The 12,379-nt window shown below is 42.1% G+C and overlaps 1 protein-coding gene across 4 annotated transcripts in view; it reads left to right on the top strand.

Annotated features, from left to right (window-relative positions):
• The window catches only part of EBF1 (EBF transcription factor 1), a 266,307-nt gene that overhangs the window by 188,308 nt on the left and 65,620 nt on the right, over positions 1-12,379 (top strand). For 3 of the 4 annotated variants that reach the window (XM_053956790.1, XM_053956787.1, XM_053956789.1), the window contains exon 9: positions 11,625-11,755. In XM_053956790.1, the coding sequence (XP_053812765.1) occupies positions 11,625-11,755 (131 nt within the window). Of the gene's footprint in view, positions 1-11,621; positions 11,756-12,379 lie in introns of all 4 variants that reach the window. The other variant, XM_053956788.1, reaches the window with a different exon arrangement.

Here is a 12,379-nt window from a genome sequence, read left to right as displayed (position 1 = left end):
AGTCCAAAGTATTCACTCAGATTTTCAGCGTGCTGGTTTTATGTGGTGTCATTGCTGGACAGATACTATGAACTATAAATATAATTTTATGCTTATGTTTTTGCAAGTAAAGCCTAAATGGCTGGGAGGGGGTGCCTGACCCTGCACTCGGAGCAGCACAAAGAACAGAGGAAGGAACAGTCTGAGAGACACAGCACAGCAGAGACAAGGGGGTCTCAGTCTGTGCAACGCAGTCACGGCTGCTGCTTGAAATGCAGGGCAGGTTATGTTGCCTCCATCTCTGTCCCACTGCCATCACAAACAGGGGCTGAGGATTATATTGCATTGCTGAATCGACTAACAATAATAAAAATATTATTATTACTATTATTATTAATTATATAACAATAATATAGCAATAATATTAATTAATTTGTGTATCCACCCTTTCCATCCCAGATACTCATTAGTTTTCCAAGTATTTCTGGCCAGAACAGAAATTTAGCTAAACCCTCTGATCACTGGGATGCTTTTCCTGCAGAAGAGCCAGATTCCCTACCTTTCCCCTTGGCCCAGGGCCTGAAAAACCAAGGCCATGCATCGGGCCTTGGTCCCTCCATTGGCAGCTCTACGTAACCTGTCAGAGACAGCCCGAGCACAATTTTTGCACACAATGAATATGGATCTCTGCTGCATCTGGCAGGCTGCAGCAATGAATGCAGGAGACTGTCATTAATAGATAATAAAAGCAGAAAGAAACATTAATGGGAATAAGCTTTGCTTTTACTGGGGCTGAATATTACTTTTTTGTTCTTGGGCTGTGACTAGATGGAGCTGCAAAGAGCAGCTACCAGTTCTGTGTGCATACATGTGTTTTGTTGCTGGCTGTTTTTTAATCTGAAATGTTTAACCATGACATCTTCAAAGTGCGACTGTGTCATACATCCTCATACACTAATAGATTTCAAAGATGAAGAGCCTTGCTGCTTTATGTTTAGTCATGCCTTCATCTATAAATTTATGGCAGTATTATGGTTTAATGAATTGAACAAGTCCCAGAACAACAACAAAAACGCTCTTTTGTTTGAATTTAGATACAGCGCACTTTGTTCTTCAAACAAGTAATAAAACCAGTATGTTTCTTTAGTGGTAAACTTTGGGGTAGCTTCATCTCACATTACTAATGAAGCACTTGGGGAGCTGTGTGTGCACATGTACACATGTGTGTGTGTGTGTGTGGTAAATGGGTGCTTTCAGTCGTGGTGCTGGACCTAGGCTGAGCATTCATATTCTGATAGCGATAGGCAAACCTCCCAGAACAGATGGAGCAGAGTTCAGCACAAAGGTTTAATCCTATCAGGATGATTCCTGTATGGCCATCTGGATAATCCGGTGCACAAATTCAGTGCCTGTTAAAAGTACAACGTAGGCCAAGATTAGCGTCACAGATTTTCCACTAGACTTGTTCATATTTGACTTTATGATTCTCAGACTCCAGAAAATTGCATTAGAGAGCCTGTGATTTGTGAGAGAAATCAGATGAGGAATAAGAACTCTTAGGGTACTTGAATTTCCCTTGAAGAAACTGGATTGCAGGCACTCCCTGTCCCTGGCAGAACTGCTTTGTGTTTCTGCACGGGTTGTTCTTGTTTCTGAAAGACAATTACTGCGAGCTCTCTGTTGTGGGCAGACTTTCTCAGTTCCGTTGAACAAAGAGATCCCAGCTAAAAATTAATATTAGTTGGATCTTGTTTTTATCAGGAAAATAAATTCTTTGTTTCCTGTAGGATCCATCTCAGGTGAATTTCTGATTGTTGTGCTGTGTAATGTAGCAGGAGGGGGTCTTGATTTGAAGGATGTGGGGTTCTGTTTTTTTCTTTGTGATAGTGAAAGATGTCATAAAAATGTAATTAATACTAGTATTTAGTTTGGCAGTGGGAAATTAGATTTAGATTGCACTCTGTTTCATATAGAATCGTTTCTGTATATCACTAACTGAACCTTGCCAGTGTGGCCATAATGTACCAGTGGGTGTTGGAGCATCAAGGCTCAGCCCTGTTGTGCTCTGGATGCTGAGCCTGTTGCACCTTGCAGGATTTTGTATGGTCCTGTGTTCTGACTCTAGGGAGATTTACTATGAGGAAGTTACTGTTTTCTTACGGTACTGATGGAAAATGAAAATGAGGAAACAGGAGCAGGGCTGGTGGTAAAACAAACTAGGAATTTGGAAATTGTACCCACCTGCCCTTCTGTCAGGTTGGGGTTTAGAAAAGCAGTAAAGCACAGGGTTAACATTTAGCAAATATAGAATTCTTTGTTGGATCATGAAGGACCAGTCAGTTAAATTAAGTATGTTTTGGAGTATGCAAACTATGCAGAGATGTTTGTTTTGACAAACTTTCAGGCCTGATTTATAGTACACATTTTGGGCTTCCATTCGCAAGGTTGCCTCCATCCTCACCCAGAAATTGCATCAGTACAACTATTTTTAAACTTCAGTGCACTTAAACAAATGCAGTCTCCTTTCTGGATATGGCTATTGTTTTTAAAATAGACATAGTGACTTAGCTGGGCTCCATAACTTCATAAAGGAAACTAATTCTGGAATGCCATTGAAATTGCAATGGGAAAGGCAGACACGATTTTTTCCCCGTTTTATTAACAAAATTTTGGAGCCCATACTCAGATACAACAATCCCATCCATGTGTCACACCTCAGTCCCCCACATGGTGTTTATTGCCTTTGGCTTTCACACACTCTTAGTGTTCCTCTGCAAGTGACACCATGGGGTGGAGGAAGGGCTGAAGGAATAGAGGTGCAATAATCTGGGGGCTCATGGTAAAGCATTTATCTTTCTTGGGGGTAAAAATATGTTTGTGCATCCTGGGGGAGCAGAGCAGTCACTGCTTTGGTGTTGAGGTCTGTGCAAACCCATCCCCAGTTGTGAAGCTGGAGGTGCTGCCAAGATTTGAAAGGCCCTGTGCAATATTCTCGGATGTCTGGTTTTCCTCCTGACCCAGTCTGTGCATCCCTGAGCACCTGAGCTGCTCAAGAGCACAGGGAGTGCTGAAGCTGAGGGGCTGGCACTAGTTTAGCAATGTTTGGCCAAAGCCACCTGCAGCAGTTTCTTCATGGCCGACTCAAAATAAAAACCTTGCAATTCAGAGGCAAAAATAATGAATGAAAAAATTAGAGCTTAAAGCCAGCCCAAAGTCTCCTGTGAATAAAAAAATCAGAGTAGCACATAAAAAAAAAAAAAGACAATAAAGTTGTTAGAGTTCTTGAAATAGATATACTTAGAGAGAGTGCAGATATATTTCTCAAGAAGAATAATACATGTATTGTTCATATATAAAAATATATATATTAATGTTTAGGTTGAACCTATATATTTAATTTAACATAATTTTAAGTGGGTTTTCTTTGCATTTTTCTTTGGGAATTTATTATTTGCCAAACAAACATGACAGACCTTTCTTTGGAGGTCAAGTTTTACTGATTTGCAGGGAGATAGAAAGGATTCTGACTGTTTTATTAATTTTTGGAAAGCAGGAGGTAGCTCCTATAGTAAAACAAAGAAATAACTCAAATAAGCAAAGAAACTCCCAGAACTTCCTCTGTGATGTGAAAGGGTTTAAGAGAATGAATGAAAATACATTTCTTGCAATCATACAGAGATAACTAAATTATTATTTTATGGAAATGTTGTAAGTAAAATACAGAGCAGATTTTTTTTGTAACAGGTCTCTCATTATTCTGGATTGCCTCCTTTTTCCATGCAGTCATTTTTCAGGCACTGATCAACAACTGAGAGCTTTGGAAATCATTAAGGAAAGAGAAACACAGAGGACTCCATGAAATGTAACTTTGCTAGCTGAGGCATCAGCAAGGATAAAAGAGAAACACTGGCTTAAGTATTGATTGTAGGTGGGATATTATCCCAGGTAATTTACATTTTCATTTCCCATTAATGGGAACCGTGCATCCAAAATGTTCAGCAGAAAATCACAGCCAAGACCTTTAATTTCACTACTGGCAAACAGAAACAAATGCAACCTTCCTTCCCTTCCCTTCCCTTCCCCCAACCTGGAGGGACTGCACGGCGCGTGTATTTTTGGTTCAGTGATTTCACCCAGTGCAGATGTCATGAAGGACCGGGAGGAGGTTGCCATTTCTGGCAGGGTTGCTGTAATCTTGAAGGCTTGCATATGCTAAAACCCCCAAATATCGAGGAGCTGGGAAGGGGGGAGCAGGGCATCACATCCTCGTGCCTGTGTCGCACAAAGCTGCAGGAGTTATCTGCTCCAGGGGGAAACCTCTGCTGCCCTGCTTCCTGCACAGCAGCTGCTCATTGTCAGCAGAGAATGGGACGCAGAGCTGGCTCGAGACGCAAAAGGAAGGCAGGAAGATCATCACTTCACCCAGATAAGCAGCAAACACAATGTTTAGCTTAAGATTAAGTGAAGATTTAATGCTCCAATAAAATACATGAAAGCTTTGCCACATTCCCTTTCCCCGAAGTGTCCTTTGGGCTGGTCCTGAGGACTTTTCCCCATCCAGGCTGATTTTGTAAACTTCAGTTACTTTCAGCTGCCTGTACTGGATGCCAGCCCCAGCAATGCCCCACAAACCAGGCTGGAATGGCACCACTGCCTGGGCAGACAGAATTTTTAAGGTTCACCCTTTCAGCATGCTCAGAGAGTGAGCAGCCTGACAATTCCCACTTCTCATGAATGAGGATATTATTTAGGGGAAAATAAAACCACCCAAAACCCAAACAATCCCTCTCCCCACTCAACAGAACAGCCCAGCTCAACCCCTCAAAAATATTTGGTTTGTTCTTTTAAATTGGAAAAAAGTCCCAGAATTAGTGTTGAGTCCTGAGGCCAAAGTGTTGGCACTGCTGTGTTGGTTGTGCTGCTGCTGGTCCTTGTGTGAGGCTGGATGAGCCCTGCCCTGCACAGGGGGCTCCACACATGTCCCAAAGCTGTTGTGAGATGGGAGCCCCAGTTCTGTATCCACTGCCCAGCTCTTGGGAGCTTTTCACAGGGCCCAACTATCTTAAAAAAATCGAGTTTCTTATCCTGCAACTTCTTCAGCAGGGTTTTCAAGCACTTACTTGAGTGGTTTGTTGAATCACAATTTCCATAAGTTAGGGTTTTGAGTGCTTAAAACTGATTTGTGTTGATATTCTGAAAAGTCAGTAGTTTGGTGAAAGCATTTAACGGGTTGCAGGATCAGACCCATAAACTGTGGGTTAATCTGTGGCTCATTTATTTATTTAGCCTGGAATTAGGTTTTACCCAAGGAAAAAAAAAGGAAAATTAAATTAAATTCCAGATATTTTCAGTACTTCCTCTAAGATGAGACATAAATTCCCTGTTCCTCTTAATTCCCAGTTTTAACTGCATTTATGCAACTCTCCTTGCGTGTCACAATACTGTTAAAGAGAAGAAAAATAAAAGCATGTGCCCTATCATTTAAACTCCTGTTGTGATGCAGCAACTGTTGTCAGAGCCTCATCTATGGAATAATAGAGGATGAAACCACACTTCATGATAAAAACTGCAGGCAAGGTCATTCTTACAGTCACCAGCACAAACTGGATATTAATCACAGAGCAAATACATTTCAGAAGCTAAATAGGAGCAGTCCCAGAGCCCTGCTGATAGCTGTGCATCCCACTAATTCACCTCAGTGAACATTTACCTCTAAGCTCAATTAACCCTTATTCCAAGGCCACCCATAAACTTTGTGGTAAATATGTTTTTTTCCCTCCGGCCTCTGTTTTCTATCAGTGGAACAGATCATTTCTGTTGGAGGATAAAAAGCTATCTCTGTTTAGAAATGCAGGTCCCTAATTAAGAGTATGAAACATCCACTGTGTGTGTGTTTGTGAGGGGCTGGAGTTGGTAGATTATTGATTCTGTAAATTCAGATGCTCCTGAGGGTGTCTGTTATTTCTGCTGTCATCAGGTGCTGTTTGAGGCAGGTAGAAATGCTCAGAAGGCAGGTGGGTGGTGGAGTGGGGGAGAGGAATTTCCTCCTGCAGTTGCCCGCACACAAAGTTAGTTGTTAAATGTGTACAAGAAGCTAAGGGGAGATGTTGCTGTTGTTTAGTTGTTGCTATTCTTATTATTATTACTATTATTATTATTATTGCTATTGTTATTAGTACTGTTATTATCCTCCCTGCCAAGCATTGTTCAGAGGCAAATTGGAAATGTGGTAATTAGGCCCTGACTGGTAGTGTAGTACTTGTGTCCTGAGCCAAAGTTCAACGCCCTGAAATGAAATTTAAACCAATTAATCTGTTAGATTTTTATCGCTTGTCCGTGTTTTCTCAGCAATTCCCTCAGCACGTGGCCTTTGATCAACTCTCATACAAAAGCTAAAATGTGTGCCTGCTGCTAGCAAGATGGGGCTGACATTAACATGGCACTCATAAAACAATCAGAGCAGTGAAGCCCTCAAACAGACAGGGCAGAGTAATATTTAATAAAAGCGCACACATAATCTTCAGAATTAGCATTTTGTGCCTTGCAGTACCTTTGGGAGAAGAGCTTTTATTTGTGGAGTGATCATTATTATAACAAAGAAGAGCTACCTAATAATTTCCACTTTAACTCTGCAATATGCCACGAGCGTTTCTGAACCATTATGCTAAACTGTGGCGGGGTAATCATTTTATTGTCACAGTTTGAGGGAAGAAAAATCCCTGTATATCAGTAGCTGGGAAGTGTGGGAACACAGGAACACACCAGCACACGCAGCACACAACAAAAAAAACTTTTCCTTTTTTAGCTTCCCATGTGCTGGAGTGGGTACCTGCCATCCTTTGTATGGGAGGATAAGATTTTAACAATGTGTACTTTGAGAAAAATGAAGATTTCATAAGAACGTTGTTTTCCTTGGAGCAATTAAGGTTTTTGCTCATAAATCCTTAACATTTATTGATAGAGCCCTTAGCTTTGAAGCCAGTGGCAGGAGTTGCTGACAGAACAAGAGGACATAGTCTCAAGCTACGTCAGGGAAGGTATGGGTTGGATATTAGGAAAAAAAATTCACTGAAAGAATAATAAAGTACTGGAATAGTCTTCCCAGGGAGGTGGTAGAATCACCATCTCTGGATGTGTTTTAAAAAAGACTGGACATGGCACTTGGTGCTATAGTCTAGTTGAGGTGTTAGGGCATAGGTTGGACTTAGAGGTCTCTTCCAACCTCATTATTCTGTGATTCTGTGAGTCCCAATGGCCTCAATAAGTTTGGGATTGCAGAGCCTGCCTCTGCCACCTCTATCTGTGAGCCTGGCCCACAGGAGCAGCACGGTGGGACGTGTCACAGGTGGGCTCTGACTTGCCCTGGTATTGTGCAAAGAAGGAGAGCAGCTCACTGAGGCTCACAACCCTTTCAGCAGGTGGAGGACGTGGCCACATCACCTTCAGCAAGGAGCTGCAGGGTCTTGCTGCAGCTGGAGGGGGATGTTTGGTATCCTGGCTGATAGCTGGGCCACCAAACTCTTTGGTTACTGTAGTTGGCTTCCAGCTGTTCATTCAGTAATAACAAGAGAAAAGTTCATATGTGTAGGAATGAGCAATTTTTTTTTTTAATTATAATTCTTCCCTGGACTTAAAGTCTGTTCATGTTATCAACCATGTACACTTCACTGCCTTGATTAGGATTGGTGTAAAGTCCTTCACTGTATTTTGTTATTAGTGAAACTTCAGGCTTTGACTAAAAACACTTTTTCTACAGAAAAAGGTAAATTTTATGTAACCTTTTTTCCTATTTGTTTTAAAAACACGGTTTCAGAAATGATGCTTTGGGGTTACAGAAGTGAGGAATGAGAAGTGATAATATTTTGAAACAAAACATTTTGTTTTTCTTGGAGGCACTGAAAAGTGTTATAGTTAATTCCAGGTAGAGATTCTGGAACTTGGCATTCTGGAAAAAAAAAAAAAAAAAGTTCTATATTTTGGTTTGTCTTCTGACCAAAACAAAATGTAGAAAAATCAAGGCCTCCAGTGAAAAGATTATTCTGCCTAGCTCTGTTTTCCTAGGGTTGCACAGAAGTAAACACCTTCCAGACAGTGCTTTGAAAGTTGCCAAGTGATTAAGAGCAGAAGTATGAAGAGCTGAGGGCCTGAGCTGGCCAGACATTTGTACCAGGGGCATAAATAGAGCTGAGGTCACTGCCTTGCCCCCTCCCAGTGTTACCTGTGGTGATGCTGCAAACAGGACCCAGTTCCATCCTCCTTGGTGCTCCAAGCAAAGGGCCTGGGAAGGGCAAAGTTTTAGACAGAGCAGTGTCCTGAATGACACTGGTTATTGCACATATGTCATTGTATAAACATGGTTTGTGCCCTCAAAAACAGGTAGCAGTCTGGATGCCTCCCTCAGCACGTCTTCCTTGGGATGCAGCCCTTCAGGGCCACTTCCCTGGCTGGGCAGCACCTCCTGCAGCCCTTCCAACCTTTACAGACACTTGCACTTTAAAATAAGAGAGGCTGTGTGGGGAAAGTTGGGGAGTCCCTCTGGTTTTTGTGACATGGGAAAAATAATCCCTGAAATCTTTTGGAATGCACAGTGCTCTCACTCCAGCTCAGGCTGGGCCTGAAAAGGGCACCATCCTGTCCTGGTGATTAAACCACCAAGTCCTGACTTTTTATCCTCAGAGGAGATGTCCTGGGCTATTGCCAGCAGGTTTGATGAGGCACTGATTCAGCACAATTTTTACATATTTCAATATAATGCCATGTGCTGTTGGTCACGGTGGCTTTGCAGGTGAGAGTGTCCCAGTGAAGAACTCACAGCCCCAGCTCAGCACAGAGCCCTGAGTGTCTGCCTCAGTCCCCCTGGCTCCCCTGGATGGGACTTGGCACGTGTTTGATATGAAGCAAAGACATTTATAAAATATTAGAATCAAATTCATGAGGCAGCACAGACAGGGCAGCAACCTGAACCTCTGAGTGCAACGTAGGGAGCACAAAGAACATCTGAACATAAACAGCAAGAACTTTTTTGTGGGGTCCTGTAACTGCACAAGAGTATCTTGCATTCATTTTAAAGATTACTTGAATCTATAATTTTCAATTGTAGAGTCATTTATGTTGGAAAAAAACTCTAAGATTGAGTCCAACTCTAAACCCAGCGCTGCCAAGCCCACCACTAAACCATGTCCCCAAGTGCCACATCTACATGGCTTTTAAATACCTCCAGGGAGGGTGAATTCCCTGGGCAGCCTCTTCCAGTGCTTGACAACCCTTTCAGCAAAGCCTGCATATGTTTTCTGTTAATGGCTTATGGTCTCAAATAGTTTTTATTCACTGGTATTTAGACAAAAAAAAAAAATGTTGCTTGTTGTCTTTAAGAAAAGTAGCTTATTCTCTGACACATGGGAAACTGATTATCTCTGGGTTTTATTGTGGGGGATATGTGTCCACAATCAACTGGGAATACTGGAAAGGGTGTAATTTGGAAGTGATTTTAATTTTTATTTATGAAAAAGTTTGATTCTGTGAAAGGGCATTTTGAAAAGCTGCTTTCACTGTAGATCTGTTGCTGTGAGCTTGGCTGAAGGGAAAGCATTTGCTTTTGGCCATCTCAGTGGTTTTTATGCACAGTTTTATGCAAGTAATTTGAATCCAAATTAAACACATTGAAGTTACTTCTGTGTGCGCGCTACGTTTTCATGACGGTAATGTCAGGATGTTTCTTTTGTTAGCTCATGTAAAAGTTAATGGCTGTACTCTGCCAAGTTTGGAGTAGGGTAATGATTTTTTTCTGCCTGTTTGTGTTTTTCCCTGGAGCTGGCATCCCCATCAGCTTAAGTAGTGGAAAAGTTTGTTCCTGACACTTGCAACCTTTTGTAGGTAGGGCTGGGGTCTGTTTGCTCCCCATCTATGCCTGCCACCACCAGTGGTGTGAGGCTGGGGCAGTGCTCACAGGAACACTGCTCAGGGTGACTCAACTGCTCCCTTTCCAGCTCCCTCCTGCTTCCCAGCTCCCCACCCACCCACCCTGCCCAGGGGCTGGCGGGAAGGAGCTTTGCAGCAGCCACACTGGCTCTTACAATCAGCTCCAACCAACCAGAATTTCACTGAGGAATCATAAAGATGCATGGGGTCTCTTTAGCACTCTATGTCTGGAGCATTTTGAATTAGGCTTCTGTGAATGAATTAATTTCTTGTCTTTACAATTAGAAGAATTTAGGACAGGGGCTGTGCCTCATCAAGTAGCTCACTACACTGCCACACTGAGTAACTCATGAGGGCAAGGGTTTTATCCTGGGTGGTGCTAACACAGAGTGGCTTTAATTTCCCCATCTTCTTAGTAAGTCCTTACCTGAGGACGTGCCTGAGTGCTCTTCCCTGAGTACATCATCAAATAATCAAAGTTACAAACCAAATTAATAGCTCAATCAGCCTTTCCATCGAGAAGCAATTCACAGCCAAATGCCACAAACCCTAAAACTGGGCAGTGGCAGCCGTTCCTGAGTTTGCAGTGCAGCCTCTTCCCTCTGGCTTCACATCTGCAGGAAAGAATCATTCATTCCACACTGAGGTTGGCTGGTGGAGTTATGCTGCTCCTTGAACCTGTTTTCCATGAGTAATGAAATTGTTGAGGTACCTGCTTTACTTAAAGTGCTATCTAATGTTACCAAGGCCGTATTCTCACCTCATGCAAGAAAAAGTTGGCAGCATCTTGGGTGAAGTTGCTTCTTTCCCTCAACCTGTGTGACCACCCTTGAGACTCCACAGTAGAGAGTTACCCAGGGCTTTCTGCCTATTTTTACAGTAATGTTATTTCTGTTGCTTCTGCACTGTTAATTCCAAGGTGTCCCTGTGCTGCAGAGGAGGAGAATCAATATGTGAATGTTTATATTGCCCCAGCCCACCAATATTTGAGTTGCTTCTGCTTACAAAGTCTTAAACCAGAAGCTCTTAGTCCAAGATTTGAGCAGCACTTGAGTTTTCAACATCCTCTCAGAGGCTTTGAGTAGATACAATGCCAAGAAAGTGGCTCTGAGACTCCATGGATATGGAAAAATGTGTTGCACACACATCTTGTTTATCCTGTAGATGCAATTTTTTTTTTTTGTAGTAGCCAAACCATTAATCAGGGCAGGATGGTTTAATACTGAACAACCTGGATCTGACTGCAGAACAGTTAGAGAAATGCTGAGGGTTACACCCTTTTTTATTTTGCCAATATTTTCCATAATATTTATGGGAGTTTCCTTGGTGAGTTTGGGTTCTGATGGATAATAAAGCAAGCTTACTGGAGATTGTTTTATTAACTTAGGTCTTGTGCATTTCATATACAATTAAAAAAAGGGATGTGTCCTGATTTCCAATTGGTCTCTGCCCATCATGCTGTGATTTTTTTGTTAATGTAGGATTAATTTTTTTTTTCAATGCAGATAATAAAACCAAACAGAAGTTAATTAAGGAAAAAAATGCTTCCAAAGATAAAGTTTGAGGTCATGCATATGTACTATAAAGAACATGATTGCTGAAATCTTTGTGTTAGTAAGGGGGGGGGAATGAAAGCTCCTTTTATTTTATTTTTCTCACGTCTTCTATCATTAAAATCCAGTTCTAACAGCAGAATACTTCTCTTTTTCATGTGTGTTGAAAAGCAGCTACACCATGTATCAAAGCCATCAGTCCAAGTGAAGGATGGACTACAGGAGGTGCCACTGTCATCATCATAGGAGACAATTTCTTTGATGGGTTACAGGTCATATTCGGCACCATGCTGGTTTGGAGTGAGGTAGGTGTTGTCTCATAGCTAATGTCTCACAGCTTTGTCTCCTTGTAGCCAGCCTGTCCTTTCTCTGGGCCACATGCTAATTCAGCAACAAATGTCGACACACAAATCCTTGCCTTGCTCGGTTTTATGAAAATAATTATTCAAATTTACCTGTGGCAGGAGCCCGTTATAGCCAGGGGAATTTGCATCTTCTGGTGCTGGCCGAGAGTTTAGCTCAGTGGGTTTTATTCCGAGGAAAGGGGAGGATAAAGGCCTGTGTGAATAATTCTGTGTTTAGCACTACAGTAGCTAAGGGCCCACAGGAAACAAACGTTTAGGTGATCCTGCTTTCCAGGGAAGCTGGCTGCTGGTAGCTGCAGCTCAGTGAGGTGGAGATTGCAGAATTCAGCACCCCTGAACAGCATATCCCTAAAGCCTGGATACTTGGTGTAAATGTTATTTTCATAGCAGCAAACAAATGCACCACATTGTATCCACGGTGGAATCCTATACCTAGCAGGGGCCCCTGTAGTTTCACAGGAATCCTTTCCTTGTTTCTTATCCATTTTTTTGGTCTTGTCACTCCTCCCAGTTCCTTAAATCCTGTCTTTTCCAGCACATAACTAATCGAGGAGCCTACATTCC

The sequence above is a fragment of the Vidua chalybeata genome, chromosome 15, assembly GCF_026979565.1.
Source record: "Vidua chalybeata isolate OUT-0048 chromosome 15, bVidCha1 merged haplotype, whole genome shotgun sequence".
Taxonomy (NCBI): domain Eukaryota; kingdom Metazoa; phylum Chordata; class Aves; order Passeriformes; family Viduidae; genus Vidua; species Vidua chalybeata.
This window is presented reverse-complemented; position numbering and strand designations above follow the sequence as displayed.